This window comes from Lycorma delicatula, chromosome 1 (assembly GCF_047948215.1).
Source record: "Lycorma delicatula isolate Av1 chromosome 1, ASM4794821v1, whole genome shotgun sequence".
In the NCBI taxonomy this organism is placed as follows: Eukaryota; Metazoa; Arthropoda; class Insecta; order Hemiptera; family Fulgoridae; genus Lycorma; species Lycorma delicatula.
In genome coordinates this window covers 176213177-176233909 of record NC_134455.1, presented here as the reverse complement: position 1 = coordinate 176233909, position 20733 = coordinate 176213177, and the positions used below count along the sequence as shown (strand labels likewise).

The 20733-nt window shown below is 30.7% G+C and overlaps 1 protein-coding gene across 1 annotated transcript in view; it reads right to left on the bottom strand.

Moving 5' to 3' along the window:
- Positions 1-20733, bottom strand: part of LOC142318221 (uncharacterized) — a 98707-nt gene that overhangs the window by 57732 nt on the left and 20242 nt on the right. Inside the window, exon 5 of the mRNA XM_075354785.1 lies at positions 6326-6400. Within this exon, the coding sequence (XP_075210900.1) occupies positions 6326-6400 (75 nt within the window). The remainder of the gene's footprint in view (positions 1-6325; positions 6401-20733) is intronic.

The window sequence follows — 20733 nt, the reverse complement described above, 5'->3', positions numbered from 1 at the left end:
GATGCTCCTCTGCTCTATGTTCGCAAAATGAGAAATTCATTGAACCAGCAGTTTGTTAATTGTTGGATAGGTCGACGCGGTAGTATTGAATGGCTAGCTAGGTCACTTGACCTGAATCCCTCAATTTCTTCCTGTGTAGGTATTTAAGATCTACCACTTATAGCTCACAGCTCACCTACAGCCAACCTATAGCTCACAGCCAAAGAATTAAGGGAACACATTGAGACAGGATGTAGAAAGCTATTACCAGAAACCTTTCACAATGTGAGAGATGCTTTTGAGCAGCGTCTGTATTACTGAATGGAGGAATAGGGAGAGGACAGATTGAATATTTAATATAGGTGAGAAGCAATAAAATATTTTTACTGAAATAGTTTTACTAGGTGGTATTTTTAATTCTTGAGATTATAGGACTTTTTTTAAAATAAAAGATAGAATTAGTTAAATGGGAAAATGTTATTAAATTGCAAACTTTTGTTTACTTAAATTAAATAAAATTCTTCAGACTGAATGTTAGTTTAATTACAGAAGTATTTGAAAAATTTTAATAATTTACGATTTCAATTTTTAACTAATATAATGGTATCTGTGGTTGCCATTCTGGTTTAAATAGTCAGAATTTAATTTTTTTGATGTTTTGTTAAAACCTTTAAAACAAAGCACTGCATGACTGTATGTCCCATTTAAAATTTTTAGGCAAACTATCCCCTGCCCCATATGACCCCTCTGAAGACCTAATACTCCAAATTGGGCTAACTGAGTTAGCATCTCATGTTGGAGAAGATTTCCAAACAGAGAATTGGGATACCTCAAAGAAATATATTAAAGGAGTACATACAACCGTAGTTCACTACCTGCAACACATTCTTGGCTGCTGTTTTGGATTGGGCAATCAGAATTTAATTTCAATTCTATCATTTTTCTCATCTCATTGAGCTCTTTCAATTGACATAGCAAATGACCATTGGTTCCATTTGAAATTTCTGAGTTGCCCCACCCCCTTCCAAAAATTAAAAAGTGAAATATATGTTCTTCATTGAAGTCCCTTCATGCAAGGAAGAATGTCGTAAACTTCATCCAGTTATCTCAATTATTTATATATATTGTAGTTTGAATTTTAAGGCCCACCCTAACTTTAATAGATAACTTCTGGAAAAAATAAAAATATCAAATAGAAATATTAAAATACTATATAATTTATTTCTTATAAATTACGGTTAGTCACAAATGTATTTTATGTATATGTCAGTATTTTTCATTAAGTTTTGAAAAATGAATGTTAAAAACTAATAATTGCTACTTACAATAATTTACTGAATAATCCAAATATGTAATAAAACACCTTTTCTTTCTTTTTCCTGTTTAGCTTCCGGGAATTACCTTTCAGGTATTACATTGGGGATGTTTATGAAGTGCAGTCTTGTACACTCCTAATTCGACCATTCTTGAGATGTATGGTTAATTGAAACCCAACCACCAAAGAACACCGGTATCCACGATCTAGTATTCAAATCCATATAAAAGCCTTCACTAGAACTTGAATGCTAGAACTTTCCCAAATCAGCTGATTTGGGAACACGCATTCACCACTAGACCAACCCAGTGGGTTGTACAAACACCTAAATCGAAAGCACTTAACACTATATTTTGTATTATAATACCTCAAATGTAATGTAGTTAGCTATGTACGTATTTAGCTTTATAAGTGCAGTATTTTATCACAAATCACAATAATTTTTCATTAGTAAACATTTGTCTAGTCAACTTTTATGTTGTTGTTGAGTCATCATCATCAGTTTCACCTTGAATCGGATTCATTTGTGTCACTGTGGTTCCTAAATACATCATCTTCACAACCATCCAGGGCATTCAATAAGCAGCACTTCAACAATGACTTTTAAGTATTTCTAATGGGAAATCATTCCAAGGTTTTGAAACAAATTCTACAATTGTGTCTACAATAGTAGCTGCTGACACTCAATTTTTCCACTTGGTGTAAGGAGATGATCATTTTCAGTCAACCACTGATTTCTTCAGTCAGCCACCTTTTAAAGATTGTGTTTGTACTGTGCACAAACACAATCTTTAAAAGGTTTATTAACCCTGACAACCAGCAGTTGTAACTGACTTGTCATACCTCCAGGAAATATTAAATTACATTTTACATGTCAGCTTTGTTTAATATTGTCTGACAAAATGATCACAAAAAACATCTAACACTAACATAATGTTTTGTTTCAAATTACATACAATGATAATTTATTTCAGTTGGCAGTAGCACTCAACAGTTACTCTTACTTTCTCAAATCCAGTTGTTTTTACCATTACTGTTTTTGTCCTTTCTCACTTACTGTGTAATGTGATAGCATATCAAAGAACACAGCAACTACATCACCATTACTAATTTGACTGAGACAGTATTCTTTTTTAATCCTAGATCGATTACGATCTATAACGTTGATATTGAACTATCAATAAATATGAATAATGTTGATGTTGCACTAATTAATGCTCATAATGTAATTGTAACTTCTGGCAAATGGAGGTTCTGTGATGTAATGACAAGCATTGCCTTTTCATGAATTTTTCACACCATCCACGGCTACCTTTAAATTGAAGACCAGTATTCCTGGCAATTTCCCTATCTTATCTTTTAACAACAGTCCATCTCTTGTCATTGGAAGACCTTTTGTGCAGAGCTCCTTGAAATAGGCCAAAACAGCAGCATCGATTTCTAGATATTTTCCCATTTTTGATCCCGAAAAAGATTTCTATGTTCTTTTACATGTAAATGATTTCTGTTTTATACTGCACCACTGACACGTATTTGCTTCGTTTACTGAAAATTGTTTACTGCCAGAATGATTTCCAATCTGTTAAGCGTGTAAAATAACCTTGTGTTTAAAGTCTTCTTGTATATGAATCATTTTTCAATAAAATGAAGCTGAAGAAAACCAACAAATACAGTAGTGAACAAATTAATATGAACAAAGGGAATTTTTGTTCTGGTGTAGGGAATTTTCATTCTGTGGCAGACTGCTTGCTGTTTGGTCTTTTTGGTGTTTCACGTTATGTTGTAAGTTCATATACAAACAGAATTAGAAGTTTTTGTGCTTTTATAATTCATTGTCAGTTAGTTTTTGGTGACCTTGTGAGTTTCTGTTATAAGTTTTTTATTCTTTTCTAGTTAATACAATGGATATAACCCCACAAAAGCAGTCAAAAATTAATGTTCTGTCCCAACACACACAAATGACTCAAAGACAGATTGCCAGTAGTGTAGTGTGGGATTAGGTATTGTAAATAAAATTGTGTAAAGGTTTAGAAAAACAGGTTCCATCTCTCTAAAGAGAAAAGGAAAATACAGACAGAAAAATAAAACCACGCCTCCAAAGGATCGATTATTAATAAGAAAAAAACAAAATTAATCACAGATTGTCAACTGTTGAGCTTTGGGACTTGAGAGCCAGTGGGACTAATGTTTCTGATATGACAGTTCACAGAAGATTGTTGGCAGCAGGAAGGATTGCTCGGAAACCTAAAAAGAAACAGTTACAGACACAGGTTATGAAGACAAAAGACTTCAATGGGCAAAGGAACAAAGAATGGACTACTGAGATGGGGAAAAAAGTTATTTATTCAGAGAACTCATTTCTTTGTCCCAAGGAGAGAGAATAGTCTACATAGGTATGCTGGCAGATGAGAAGACTACGGCGCCAGCACATCTGCAACAAGCTCCCAAACACCCAGCTAAAAACATGTTTTACACATAAAGGACCAGGAGCACTTATGTCTGCAGATGGGATGATGAAATCTGACAAATACCAATCGGACCAAATGCCAAATAAAATCAGTCCTACTTATGCAGTAGAACCCATATCTCATTTTCCAACAGGACCTTGCACCATGTCACATGTCAAAGAAAGTAAAAGAGTTCTTCAAAAATCAAAACATTCAAGTGATCTCGTGGCCAGGAACTCCCCTGATCTGAATCCAATTGAAAATTTATGGGCCATACGGAAAGGAAGACTTGGGAAAATGAATTACAGCACAAAAACTGACCTTATCAGTTCAGTGATACAGGTTTGATTTTGAGATCAAGAAATCAAAAATCACTGTTCCACCTTAGTGGAATCAATGCCAAAGAAGATTAATGAGATAATCAAAAACAAAGGACACAAACTATTAAATTTGAGTAAGTATGACTATTAAACATTTTTTATTTTAAAAATAAAATTTTTTGTTAAAAATACAGTGTTCAGATTAATTTGTTTGCCACTGTAGATAGAACGAAATTGTTATGAAAAAACAGACTGATTTACAACTATAGTAAGTACAGTGTGAACGAAAGTACCTTTACATGTCAATAGCATAGTACAGTTAGATATGTACATAAACATTGTTATAAATACAAAAAATAGTATATCTCAACATTTATGTCTGGTTAACAAAGAACTTTCTATTGTTACAAAGATTCAAGGTTCATTTATTGGTTTGGAAAGTTCATTTAGCTGTTTGTAGACACACAGCAAAGTGTGGTGAAGCACCGTCTTATTGAAGTGTAACATGTCAGCTATTCCTCTTTCTGTTAATTATGGAAGCAATCACATATTAATAATGTGAAATATGGTCCAAGCAGATGGTCTGCCATTATTCCTGCCCACATCACAATAACATGTGGCAGATTGCACTCAATTTCCTCATAAAAGTGCAGATTGTCTTTTGCTCAAAAAAAGACATTATGATTTCATGAGCTATGATAAATCGCACACTTGTCAGAGAACAATGTTTTTTTGATCATTTGCATGTGGGAAGCATGCGAGCATGCATGCACATGTTGTTCCAAGTCACAATCACTCAACTCATTCAATGAGGATGGCTGAAAACATGAAACATTCAAGTAATTCTGCATGTGATCTCGCATAGTTGATCACGAGATGCCTAATTCTGCAGACTCCTTACAGGTTAACTTCATCGGTGATTGTTCAATAGATTCTGCCACAGCAACACAACTTTTGGTACAATTCATAGGCCTTCCATTACGTAGTGCATCGAAAACACTTCCCGTCATAAGAGTTTTCTTCTCCCATGCGAATAACACTGATCGTGATAGCGGCAGTTTTCAAATCGCACAGCAAAGTCCCTCAAAATGTCTGTCTGTCTTTCTAGTGTTCTAATGTTTGTGAACCCACACATAAGTTACCCAATGCTCCTTAACAGTGTAAGTACGTCCTTTCCACACTAGCTGAAATGACATGTGCAGGACTCAGCTTATGACAGGAAATAGTAAAAAATATGACTCAACAATAGTAAAAAATATGACTCAACAATAGTAAAAAATAAAGAGTTTTTTATATTTTTTTGTATTCATAACAAAGTTTATCTACATCTCTAACTATACTATGCTATTAACATGTAAATGGATCTGTATACCATATGCCTGTTCAACATCTGTCATCATGTATAGAGCACATGCACAAATTCCAGAACAATGACTCACCATTAAATTATGATGTCAACAGTGGTGTTGAGATGTAAAGCTTTTTGAGATGAGTCATATATGTAGAAATTTTTATACATTCTATACACGATGACAAATGTTGAAGAGATATACAAATTCAAAAACTTTAGCTTTACAGCTATTAACTATGTGTGTATGTCAAATGGCATTAGACCACAATTGAAAACACCTCTGATTTAACTCACCTAACATTCGACCCTTTAATCTATAAAAAAAGGTGTGGAAGCAATATAGTAATTCAAAGCAATATGGTGTGTGTGTGTGTGTGTGTGTGTGTGTGTGTGTGTGTGTGTGTGTGTGTGTGTGCGCGCGTGCGCGCGCACATGCGTGCATGCATGTGCAAGAGAGAGAGAGAGAGAGAGAGAGAGATTGAGTGAGTGCGTGTGCGCATGCACACAATATACATAATGAACCACCAAAACATAACAGAAAGTTAGTAAATGGCTTATTTATCAAATATTTATTTAAAACATTATATATTCATGTGTGTATAAATTAATACTAATTAATTACTAATTAAATTACTAATTAACTATATTAACTGAATGACAGATTTGCAGATGCATAGCTTCAATAATAAGAAAGTATACAACTAATTTACTTTAAAAGTTCAATGTGTTTTTTGTGTAATAAGTACATAATTACATACTTCATGTATTTAAGGAGTTAATGGAATGAATAATCTCTGAAAATGTGATCTGATCAAATAAGAAATAAAATAAAAGAACCTACTTTTTTTTTATTATTTTGGTAGATTTATCATATTCTGAAAACTATATTAACATATGAATTTAGATAACAAACCTTGTTTTCTAGTCTATGTATTTCATCTGTTTTATTCACACTATCTTTGAGCTCAGTGGTTGATTTTTTTTCCTCCTAAACATAGGAATAAAACTGCATTTAAGAATATAATATTGATAGAATTAATTAAATTAATAGAATTTTACATTAATTGCACAAGTTTAAAATTACATAAATTTTCTACTTCACAGTTTCATTGGAGTTCATAAACAGTTGAACGAGTCTATTATTTACAATTACAGCATAGTCTGATTCGCAAGCCTACCTTGATTAATTATTAATGAATTAATAAACAAATTCATTTTGTATTTATTATTACCACTTGAATATTTTATTATTCTCTTATTTATTTTTTTTAAGTAATATTTATCATTTGCGAGTTCTTGAAATAAATTGAAAAAGAAATCATTAGGACTGTCAAAAAAAATCTTCAGTATGATCATACACCTTACTTTATTATCTGCCAGTCAAGTTGAAAAAAATTTAAATACTTAAGGAAAAAGGCTCTTATTATTTTTTCGTGGATGTTTTAAAATATCTTATTTAGAATGCAAACATAGCTCAAAACATAGTTTAACATTACAAAAGTATTGAAAAAGTAGAATAAATGATGTGGTGATAAATTTCATCAATTTTGGTAAAATCTTTGATAAATGTAACGATAAATTTTGATATGGATGTGGATGTGGGTATGCATACATGTGCAATTGTGTATGGGCCCCCTATGGACTGACAATTCTTTTTTATTACTTAAGTAATTTAGAAAACATTTTAGTTTAAACAGACCAAAAGTTTATAAAATAAATAAGAGATTTAATGTATATTAACATTTTATTGCATACCTTTACATAAGTGCACACAGATAGAAGTGTAAGTTTTTGTATTTTTTTCATTCTTACCTTTTTCTATTTTCTTTTACTGATTCTGTAGAACTTAACATAAAATTGGAAGTATACAATTGACAAAATTAACCTGTCCCAAATTTTACTGACAATTTTAATTAATTTTTGCCTTCTACTGGGGTATCAAGTCTAGTGTGTATATGAGTGATTTTAATCCTAGATCTGAATTCAATCAGGATGATTTTTATCTGCATCTCAAGTTATTCTGGCTTTGATCTTGAGTGTTCAGTAAGCAATCTGTAGAGAGTGAATAGTAAGTTATCTGTTATAGTAAGAAAACTAATTTAACTAGTAACTAAAGAGTTACTAATTTTAAAAGTTATAAATAATTTATGAATTTACTATATACTGACAGGTCTTATTTCAAATTCTTAAACCATCATTAAAAATCACAAATGCAGAGCATATTCTTAACGGAAATCATCTTGTGAACTGGAGAAGAGACCTGTCTAACTTTTCCTACTTAGCAAGAATAATTGAAAAAACAAGCAATTACTAATGGCTTTTTAAATAAAAATTATTTTCTTAATCTAAACCAGTAACATTTCCAAAGCAATCTTATTACTTAATAGCACTTAGTAATTTATTTCAAAAGAATTTATCATGACTAACAATATTAGGGAAAGTACTTGTCTTACAATATTTTTCATATTTTCTGTTTTTATTTATTATTTTTTTTTTTTTTTGTAATTTAAAAGAAAAATAAACCTTGTTTTCATTGCATAAACGTTATGAACAGATTAACTTTTGTCATCTAAGAGTTACTTTGTTAAAAATGTTGACTGTAATATTACAAAATGAAAATGGTGGTTTAAGAATTTGAAATATAACCTGTCAGTATATAGTAAATTCATAAATATTATTTCTTATAACTTTTAAAATTGTAACTCTTCAGCTACTAGTTGAATAAGTTTTCTTACTATAATAACAGATAGTGGTTTTCTTTGTTGTCTTCAGATGAAAATGAATGTATAAGCAGGTAAATTATGTTTTGGTAGTTTGGTTTTGTCCACAGTAAAAATTAAAAAACTTAATTTTTATGCTGTTTTGAACCTAACACTCAAGATCAAAGCCAGAATAACTTGAGATGCAGATAAAAATCGTCCCGATTGAATTCGGATCTAGGATTACAATCACTCATACACACTAGATTTGATACCCCAGTAGTTGACAAAAAATAATTAATAATTATCAGTGGAATCTGGAACAGGTTAATTTTAACAATTGTACACTTCTAATTTCATGTTAAGTGTTATAGAATCAGTGAAAGAAAACTGAAAAATGTAGGAATGAAAAAAAAACTGTAGATAGACACTAGTCTATCTACATGCAGTAGGGTACGCAGTAAAATGTTAACACACATTAAATCTCTTTATTTTAAAAATTTTTGGTAAAACTATTTGTTAAAAATCCCAGAAAAAAGTAATAAAAAGATTTATGTCAATTCATAGGCCCATATACATTTGCACATGTACACATGCCCACATCCATATCAAAATTTATCATCATTACACATTTATCATTAGGGTAATTATGCTTCAGGACGTTTTTGGCTGTTAAAAACATTTCATACCATAACCATGATTTTTTTTTAAGAAAAGTTTAAGTAGCTGGTATCAGAGCTGAACCAAACGGCTGGTTTAAATCATACCTTAGAAAGGAACTTATGTTTAAAAATAAAGTTTGTAATCAATATTATCCAGTGTTTTTTCTGTCTTTTTCAGATATCATTTCCAGATGCAATTTTATTTTTAGTTTTCATCAATTCTCTCTAGTAAGTTTCAGTAAAATGTGTTCAGTAAAATGTTTTGCCAATTCAGTGTTCAGTAAAATGTTTTGCTAATGCATTAATATTCAACTCTACAGCCATGTAACTTGAAACAATCATACTAAGTGGTTTTAATGGACTCAAATTAGTCAAATACCAACAAAACTTTTCACTTTCAATTTTGCATACTTCTGGTCAAATATCCCCCAATATATCATAATCTAAGATGTACTGATAAAAACAATAAATTGTAGTTATTTACCTCAAGGGAACAGCAAATTGTAAGGACTTTTAGTGGGTGATAATCTGTAAGTATTTAAAAAAATTGAGTTTTAACCCCAATCCTTCAAAGACAGAGGTAAATTGCTACCATTTGAGAAAGAGATGCACTAATATAAAATCAGAAGTCCATCCTCAAGAAAAGAGCTGCATCATAATTCTAAGATACATTATTATGGTGTAATTACATAGAGGGGAGAAATAAAAACAGATTTTAATAAACATTATTGCTAAACAGGAACAAGCAACAATATTATTTATAATCTAGCAGGAACGACCCAGGAAGCAGACACAGATGTATTTCATACTTTGTGCCTAATGTTAAATTCTGCACTCAAGTTTTATACAAACAATGAAATGTCAATAAAGTGAGCAGCAAATTAACAGAATGAGAAAGATTGTTCATGATATTGTCTTTTATTCTTACTCTTATAAAATTACTTTCACAAATAATTAATTTCATTATGAAATTACTTTCAGTTTGGCTAACATAGCACCTACCACAACTTAGGTGTCAAACTGCTTGGTAAATTTTATTTAACAAGTCTGAAATCCCACTTTGACCATTAATCAATGGAATTAGACAGATAAGCCTGCGATTGAAATCTTAAACCTGTTGCTTAAAAAAAATTTGCAGATCTCGTAAATAAAATCTGAGACACTTAAGAACTATGACAAAGAAGCATACAATAAGAAGAGCAATAATTCTGGTGAGTTAGGGCTGCCAATCATAATGTTCCTGATTTTAATTTACCTACCTTCTTTGATCCTAATTAAACCACAGAAAACTGGACTGGAAGGTTGAAATCTGTAATTATCCTAATTATTAATTCATTAAACTGTATCTGAAACCTAGAAATAAGTTAACTATATACTCTTAAAACTATAAAATTTATATTAGGATTCATTATATAAATTTAATATTTTAAAATTTTAAATCAAATGAATTGAAAAATTTCTTTCAGTAAAAGTAAATTTCACGTTTGATGCAAAGCAACAGAAATGTAGAGGATTTTTTACAGACCTTTTGAAGACAGGTAAGTTATTACTTTTGCATGGTGTGAGTAGGGGGTAAAAATGGATTTTCTTTACTTTTTGAGGTCAAAGAAGTATGAAAATACCATTCACTTAAATTGTGGTTTCCTTATATATTTATTTCTTTATTTTAGACCTATTTATAATATTTTGGAGCTCAAAAATCTCCAAAACTGCTGTATCAGTTTCATTGAAATTTAGATATGCTGTAGTAGTGTATCTGAAGTTTTTTATGTGAAAATTTAAAGAAAATTGTTTGAATTGTTCTTAAGTTACAATCAACTTAGGGTTGAAAAATTTCTTTACTTATTTATAGGCCAATGTATAAAATTTTGTGGCTTGAAAATCTTCAAAACTACTGCATCAGTTTCATTGACATTTAGTATTCTGTAGTATTAGAATAATGAGGTTTTTGCCAATAATTTTCCAGGTAAATAACTTGCTTCTAAGTTACATTGAAAGATCTAGACAGGTTTCTTTTTTATCACTTTTCTGCTGACTTATCCCATTTCCTTTCATTGCTAAAATCTAATGCCAAAAGAAAAATCATGTTTTGTTGACTACTTTTACATATATTCTACATCGATAAATTTATTCTTATGTAAATATTCTCCAAAATGTCTAAAAATATTTCCCAGTTACCACGCACTAATCAGTTCTTTCTTGCAATAGTCCAAGAGATAGGGTCTTTTTTTCTAAATATGGATAAAAATGATCGAAAATAGTAGTAATACTTGCATTGATTGTTAAGTAACTCATGGCGGAAAGCAGTGTGGAAGACGGAAACTTTTGCAGCGGGTGAAAAGTGGAAAAGTTTCAATGTTGGTAAATCACTCGGGGTAAGTAAAAATTTAAATATATACAGAGGATTTTGTTATTACATCCCATGCATGCTGCTGATTCAGATATTTCAATTATACTAATAAAAAACTATCATAACATAAAAATAAATTACATATTTCAGTTGAATGGAGTTTCAGGTAAATGAAATGAAATAAGTATCAATGAAATTTATGAGTTACTGGGTCTCTCTATAAACCGCTACCAGGATTTCATGCCTTTACAGGATGTAATTTTAATCCATCCTTTTATAAAAAGAGAATGTTACATCCATTTAGATTTCTTCAAGAATTCAAATAAATGCAAAAAACTTGATTAATTAATTAATTAATAAAGCTCAATTTAAATTATTTTTGAAAAATTATGAAATAAAAAATTTATGAACTGTTTAAATAGAAACATTTAAAAAATTTTGATGCAACAAGTTCCAAATTCCTTGCTACTCCAAATTTGAACAACACACAATTACAATTGATACTGGAAGAGCACAGATAGCTTTTAAATAATGATAATAAATATGAATTTTTATGGTTGACTGGTGATCAACTGCCTTGTAGTATTAGTGAAATTATACTTTGTAATGATGATGATACTGATTTGAAGGAAGAAATGTCAGCGATATGTCATCAACAATGATGATGATGATGAAAGTTTGCATGGAAGTGATAGCAATGATGTATAACATTGTATTGCATAAAATATGTGAGATGATTTCATCTAATAGTAATTATATTTTGTAAATAAAAAAATTTTGTTTGAAAACCACTTTTGTCTTAATGAGATTATAAAAATTAGTCGGTTGTTTAAATTATATTAAAAACATTTTACAGCAGTATGTAAAAATGTATTTCAAAAAAATATTTTACAAGTAAAATATTTTTTTTTGAATTTACTACTATTTGAAGAAATGTTGTTGCTTACATTGTAATCTGTGTTATACATTATTCACATTTATTTTTTACACACCTTTTTTTAACTATTATCTTCCATTTTGGTATCCGCCCTTTGGAAAATGGGCTTAATAAACAAAAAAGGTGTATCTACACTGCCTGGCATACCCTAATCATTTTCATTAAAAAATTTCCAAGACATCATTGCGGTCATTAGAAAACTACACTGCATTCTGGTCACTTTCAATTGAGAATTTTAAAGGGAAAAATACAGATTTCTTTTTGCATATGAGCTCATACACATACATATTGCACATATGAGTCGGCAGACACAGACTTTATGGTTTAAATTTCCTCAAAATTTTCCGAACATTTAGGATTTGCATCAGCTACTTATCTTCCACTTAGATTTCTGCCATTATACATTGAGTGTAATAACAATATCCTCTACTTTTATTTAAATTTTCAAATTTACCCAGTGATTTACCAACGTAGAAACTTTTGTAGCATGTGAAAGGTGGAAAGGTTTCGGTCTTCCACACTACTTTCCGCCATGAGTTATTTACAATCAATGCAAGTATTACTACTACTTTCAATCATTTTTATCTGTAGGCTTGGTAAAAAAAAGTCCTTATCTCTTCATCTATAATATAAATTTAAACAATTTATGATGAATTATTTAGTTATAGTTAGTTAATATTTTTCAAATAATTTTTATTATATTTAGAATTTTTACTTTCAAAAATTATAAAATGAAATTAGTGGAATAAGAAAAACTGTGTAGTAATATAATTATTTTTATGTAATTAAGTTGAAGTTTTATTGCGAAAAATGGTCAAATAATATTTGAAAAGAATTCTTTTCAAAAGTAATTCTGAGGGAGAAGTACTATATGAACATATAATATACAATAAATATTTTTATTGAAACAACTGTTCTGTGATTTCTCTTGTTGAGGCTAGAATACCTGTAGGAACCAAAGTTAATCAATTTCTTCAGTTACTGCACAAGCCTACAGAGAAGTTGCAAAATGCTGTCCAGAATTGGTACAATATGAACAGCTGACAAAGGACATTCTATAGCTGCATGATAAAAATTTGTTGTAGGATAACTGGCATTAAAATTCCACTCACTGTACAGTCCAGATTTAACTCCATGGGAATTCCACTTTTTTCCAAATTTGAATAAGTTTTTGAGTGACAAGTGATTTGTTCACATGATGAGAAGTGATGATAAAATAAAAACTGTCAAGTAGCAATTAAATAGAGTGACACCTTAGTCGAGATTAAGGTACAGAAATTATGGCATAGAACAGGACTGCAAGGACTATTCTGGATCCTCTTGCAATCATTAAAAATGTTATCCTGATGAATAGAATGTTTGTTTATTATCAAGCAGTTGTGAAAAATTGTTTCTTCTATATACTTTTAAAATCCTGATCATTATTTCCAGCTGAGCGTGGTCTTAGATTGCCTTTCCAATTTTTTTTCTCTTTCACACCATTCAGAAGACAGGTATAACTTAAGAATGCAAAGACATGAGCAGAGGGTATCCCACATGATAAAAGCCTTTTAATCCAATCACAATTCACTTCAAAGAAATTAAAACCAAGAAATAATATCATTGCAAAGTTGGTGAATTCTAACTTTGAATTACTATTACTGTTACCCTCAGAACTTTCATACTGATATGTGTTTAGGCTCATGCACTGTGCTTTAATTTTATTTGAAATGGAAGTTTCCATATTTTTAAGGTAGACATTCAGTTGAGAGATGGAAGAAATTTCAGGTCTGAAATGGAAGTTCCCATACTTTTTCAAGGTAGACAATCAGTTGAATGACTGAATGTCACTTTAGAAGACTGTTTGTCCTGAGAAATATAACACCTGCTACAATTAAAAAATGGCTGCTCCAAGTAGATGGTGGGCAAGCATTAAAATATGAATTGACAATATCAATCCATAAATGTAGAATATTTCTCTGGAGGACTATACTTAAGAAGACCTTCATGGATCCTGATTGGAGATTCCTATCTAATTTTTATACAGGCTGTCTGAAAAAAGTGTGATAATTTGTATTTTTACCAATATAACTTTTTAAGCCATTTCATCCAACCATGTAACAGACATTGCTATAATTTATTATAATGAATACCACAATAAAAATATTAATCTTTTATAGCTTGTATCTATTATTTTTTTTTCTAGAGATAGTATCTGATGTGAAAAGTCATCACATATTTCCACTTCCCACATGATTCCCACACAGCACAATCTATTCACAATCTCCATTAAATACCTCTATAAAAAAGTTTTTATGACCAATAAATAAAAATAAAATTCCCATTAACATTAATTATAGAAAAATAATCTATTCACTTTTTTTTCAAGATTTATATCCTGTAAGTTTACTTAATTTGAAAATTTGCCACGATGAATTATGGATGTGATAAATCATAAAAAATTGTTTTAATTATCAGGGGAGCAGAACCCAATTTGAGGTTTCAAATAATATTACTACCACTGTAAATCTAAATTAATTTTACATTAAAAGACACTGTAAGTTTCACTTAGTAAATATATTAAATAACCGTGTAAATTTCATTAAAATCATATCTAATGATGTATGACAAACGAAGAATTAACTGCCACAAATGGAGATGAGCTACCAGTTTTTTAAGCTAACCCCATACGAAGACTCTGTATAATCAATATATAGGCAAAATTTAGGCATTCATTTCAAGAAAAATTAATTTTGTCAGATACTGATTTTATTGGCACATTTAGTTTTACATTGATCACAATCAGATTCCCATTCAATGAAGGGGCTTAAAGAACAAATGGTATGAAGATAACTTAGGCATCATTTTCCAAAAACTGATCTAGATACAAAAATATTTTTGAAAGTTTTAAAACTAATATTTTTTTTAGCTGAAACTGAAAGGTGATTATTCTTTTTTACATCATCAGGCTTTTTTTCTAGTCAGTAAAGCTAGAAAGATTTTGAAAAAGAATGCTTCAAATATTACAGTATTTCAATTATAATAATAATTGAAATATTTTATGATGGTAAGAAATAAACAGTGCATAAGATTACAAGAGGAATCAGACTTTGAAACAAGTGAATTTTTTACTTGCTGCAGAATAACACCTTAAAAAAACAATTTGAATTTCCCAATATATCAATCTGTTTAATTCATGGGGCTAACAAGTTTATAAGGTTTGTAAAATCAATGGGTTAAAAAACCAGATCTACTTTGACATAACCTTTTTAGTTGTCTTGGCTACTGAATGTTTTTTAGAAAAATAAAATGGTTTAAAATTTTTAATATTTTTTTAAAAATTAAAGTTTCAACTTCATGAAACTACTTTCTTGTACTTAAGATAGCGATTTAAATGTATGGTAGTGAAAAAGATTAAAAATTTTCACTTTCAATTTTAATTTTTTAAATAGTTTTGCATTATTGAAAGTTTCTTGGATAGTTAATTAGAATAAAGTATATCATCATTATTTATTCATTAAAAACAGAATTATCATAAATTTAAAAGATGAAGGTTGACATAATTTTTTATTCTCATTTTCAGTGATATGTGATACGTGTTTGCAGTTTGACGGAGTAGATAGTTTGGAAAATGAATTGCAATGAGTCAAACTGATACCAGTAAATTAATGTTAACTGCTTTCCCATTCACTAAATTAATTTAATTGCACTTCGAAAATTCATTAATAGGTTGATGAAAATAGTTTAAAAATTATACAATAATCAAATTCATGGCTAATTGAAATCAAACAGCCAATATTTTCATAAAAGACGTAATTACACTGTAAATTTATTGCTGTAACTAAGGACACTCATGAAATGATGTTCTAGTCAGATTTTTGCTTGTTTTTTTTTAATTTTTTTATTATAATAAGTAAATTACTGTTGTTAATTTGACTCATATTAGTTACCGACAAAAAAAAATGAAAAAATAAACTTCAGAATAATTTCAAATTGTTTGTTAACTTTTTTGGGAAAAAAAGATTAGGATAGAAATAAATAATACATTAAATTTAAAAAGTTTAAAAATAAGTACACTTCAAACAAAACCTTTTAAAAAATATGATTAAAATTTACTATTACAAACAAAATTTAGTAAAGTGCTGTTAAAAACAAATTAAAAGCAGCTGAAAAAAAAGATAATGACTAATATAGCACTTTTAAATTAAATATGTGTTACAATTAAATTATTGGTTACCTTTTTATTAATGCTTAAAAGTAAAAATCTACTATTGTACATTTTACTAAGTGTGGAAAATAAAGAATGTAAATTTTATTTAGCATAAAGCATAGTCAAATACTTTGTACACCTTTAACATTTTTTCAAACTGTAAAAGGTAGTAATTTTTCAGAATCTTTTCATTAATCTGCTTAAGAGACAGTTATCATGCTTTTTTAGTTTTCATAAACTAATAATATATATATTTTACTACATTAACCTACATTAAACATTAACCTTTTTTTGAACTTGATAAAAACAAGTATTATTCATTACAGTTTGCTCAGTTTTGAGAATGTTTGTTGGAAAAACTGTAATTAAATATACTGTGATTACATGGTGTGAAAAATAAAATATCTATTTGTTAAATGTGTTTTGTTTACATAAGAATCCTCTACATTACAATCTTTAAATTTTGTATAAAATGAAGAGTGATGTGAACACACTAATACTTCCTGGACAGAGAATTAGCAAGGTTGCTACTTCTACAAGGAAGTCAACTGAAATTTTGTACAGTAGTTTCTGTTGTCACTAGAAGTTTTTACAATGTGCTTTTAATTCTAACAGGCCTCTTCTTAAGTATTGTAACAAGACCGATAAAACGGACCTGAGTAACAGACTTCTGCCAATTAAGAAGAAAGTTGTAGAAAATATAATGGTCGGAATCCAGGAGGGGACTAAAAGTAATCCTTTTTCTATGGCTAACAGGTTTGTTTAACAATTGCTCTTATTATCATTGTAATACTCCCCACTGAAACACCCACCACAGATGTTCCATGAGAAGAAATACCAGACCAAGGTAGAAATGTATGGAAAAAGGCTCTGAAGATCATTCTCACACTTCAACTTTGATCTGGTTCTGCAGATAAAGAGGATAGGAATATAAATACTCCAGGGAAGATGAGTTGAGTTCAGTTTTGACGAGGAGTCTGAAGCAACATTGTACGTGTTTGTACATTGTGTAAGGTGACGTCACAAGTACTTCCAGTAAGGACAATGGGAGACTACAGGAGGTTGTTTGGTAAGTTACTATACACAATTAGAGAAAGGAATAAAGTGTTAAATTCATTCATAAAGTATAGGGTAGTTTTATTTGTTAAAAAGGAAAGAGGAAAGAACTTTAGACTAATCTTATCTTCATAGCAATACAATGTTACAAAGGTGTAAATATAAGTAATCATGGTAATGTCTTTTGTTAATGGGATTGAATTCTGGTTTCTAATATTTAACTACCTGTAAATAAATCCTGACCTTACCTTACTTTAAATTCCATTTCATAAATAATCATTGTTTATTAGTATTACTGATATTTATTATTACTGTTGTGGTTGTGATTTACACAACCACAACAGTAATTTATTGTTATTATTTGTTTATTATTATTACTGCTGTCATTATTATTATTGTTATTATTATTGATTTGTCTTATTTTACTTATGTTCTGAAACTAATAAATTGTAATTATATAAACATTCTTAAATTGTTAATCTCTCAATATCCTGATCAAGCCATGAAACACACGATAGTATGTTATAAGCTAGTGGGTAACCAGAAACAACAAAGCAGTATATTTGAGCAAACATGTAAAATTAATTTCTAATTGCATTATTAGATAGCAAAACAGAGCAATTCAACTTGCTTAATACTCATAGATATGTCTCTTCAACAACATTAAATTTTTTATTTGTCCTTGATAGTAGAACGTATTTTAAACAAAAAAATTTAACATTGCAATATATCAATTTTTCTCTTGTTAATCAGATGGGTCTACGGTGAAAATTTATAAAACTTTAGCCTTGCCAAACCTGGTGACAATATCTGTCCTTAAAAGGAAAGGGCATTGTAGAAATGAAATACTAAAATTTGTTGGGGATATTACTTCAACAGTACTCTGTAATATTAACTTTAAGTTTAGGAGCTTTCTATAAGATCACTAAGTGGATTATTTTTTAACCTCCGGAACCACCGTTATGTATAGCTTCAGAGGATGAGATGAATGATTTGTAGCGCGTGTGAAAATGTCCTGCTAAGAGGATTAGAAGGGATGAAAGTTACACTCTTTACATACCTTCTAAATCTTATAATTGAGCACTGATGATTTCATTCTATGAAAAAACAACTTTGTTTATTTTTTAATCATTCCTAAAAAGGTGACGCTAGATTAAGGAGGAATTTCATAGTTTCCATTCATTTTGCAACATAAACTAGGATTTATATTGTAATATAAATCTGGTAACCTAGTTTCATAAGTATTTGTATTCTATTTATTTTGTAATTTGATTCTTTGGATAAGGACCCAAAGAATTAGATTCCAAAGTTTAGTGAACCCAATAAAAATGATTTTCTTGCCAAGGAGTTTATATTTATTTATATACTACTAATGGAATTTTCATGAAGGAATATCAAAGGTGATGAAACTTCAGGGGTTAGAAGTGATGTAGTTCTTATACAGACTCTGCTGATCAGTAAGAAGTAAACTTTTATACAATGGAAAAAAAACACCAATATCTTTATATATTACCATAAAATATTGAAGTATAATCAAACAAGCTGAAATATTGTTTTTCATCCAAAATAAATAGTTAATTTCTCAACTATCCTTGTTTGTAGACAGTCTTTCAAGTTCAAGAAACATTACATACATACATGCAAATCAACATACAATTTATGTAGTCGAAGTCAAAAGAGAAGAATGAATGTTTAACTATCAGATGCTAGTTATTCTCTTCATAAGATGCTTTTGATAAATCTTTCCAACAATTTAAAAAAAAAAAACATAAGCTTTTTTTTTCACCCTTGCTCCCTTGGATCAGTCCAAACTGGAGGACATAAGTCAGCAATCCAGGAGGGAGTATCCAAGTATCCAGAGGAGTATAGGGGAGTTTACTCTAATGAGCCTCCCCACCTACCGGCTGTACATCCGGCATGGCAGGTTGGCTTGCTGGTCAGCTCTTTTGAGGGTGTTATTTACCCCAGCTCTTTTGAGGGTGATTTGCCCACTCAAATTTGGGATGCTGAAACATCCTCAGCATTTTGGTCAACCTACACTAACCCCTGGAGTCTCCAGCCGTTCATTGAGACTGGCACATCGGACCATGCCGGCTTTTGCAGTAGGGGCTATCCCCCCCCTGACTAATAACCCCTGAACTTCCCCTTGTTGTCTTTTTGTTTAATCACATCTGTCGCAAAAAGTTCAACTGCCTTCTATTGTTCGAAAAGAATTCAACATATAATCTATGAGGGTTTCTGGTGTTAGCCCTGATATACCAGCCCGGAATCTTTTAACCTCCCACCTCAGGAATATGAAAACTGTATGTTTGACTGTACCTGGTTGTACACAGAACATACATCTGGAAGAAAATCCCTTCTCCCAAATCTCCTCAAAGAATTATTTTTGAAGAATTATTCTTCAAAATCACCGTGACCTGTAATGATTTGGTCATTACAAGATTCTGGTCTCACTGTGGATTCTTCCAAGCCAAGCATGTAAATCAAATAATTAGTCTCTTGGTCGATGCGGCAACACCTTCTTCTGCTCTCCACTTCTTCTTCCAGTCATCCACTGTTCTATTTCTTCGCTCGCCTTTGGGAACACCATTATAGATATCTATTCTTTCCTGAACTAGAAGCTCAATCGGTGGTATAGAGGCAACCATGCATAGCACCTTGTACGATACAATACAGTAAGAAAATACCACCCAACAACAATCTTCTGTGAACCTTCTGCATTCTATTTAAATTCCGCTTTATGGCTGCTGATGCACCCCATACTGGTGCATGATATAGCTTTGAGGAGGTAATCACTGACATAACCAACCTTCGCTTGACATTTTAGGCACTCTGTGTTGACGATGTATTAAATTTCTTAATTGATATATTCCATGAATATATAATTTTTATCCAATGTGACACCCAGATACTTTACGTGTGGCCTGTATTGAATCGAGTGGCCATCAATCTTCAGCTCAATAGGAGTAATCATTCTCTGGCTGGTCATCAAAGTATATGTGGCTCATCTGACACTTTAAATCACATTTTCTTAACCAGTCATTGACCATCGCTAATGCAGCATTTCCACTCACTGCAACCTCTTCTTCAGCCTTGCCATGGATTAAGAGAGCAAGGTCATCAGCATAGGCTATTGCAGCTGAACCTTCTGGAAGCCTGAAACTGAGAACACTATCATAAGCTAGGACCCAAAGCAGGTCCCCAGCACAGATCCTGAAGGACTCCACCAAATGACTAAATTTTGATCCTACCCTCTTGACCCCTTAAATCTAACACCAATAAGTGTCCCCTAGTCTGGCATGTTATTTTGTTGTTAACAATAACAACCCATGACTGAGCAATTCAGTCAACACTTGACGGATCGTGGTACTACTACCTGTTATGATTTGAGAGATATTATTATCCCGTATATCATGTCCATGAATGCC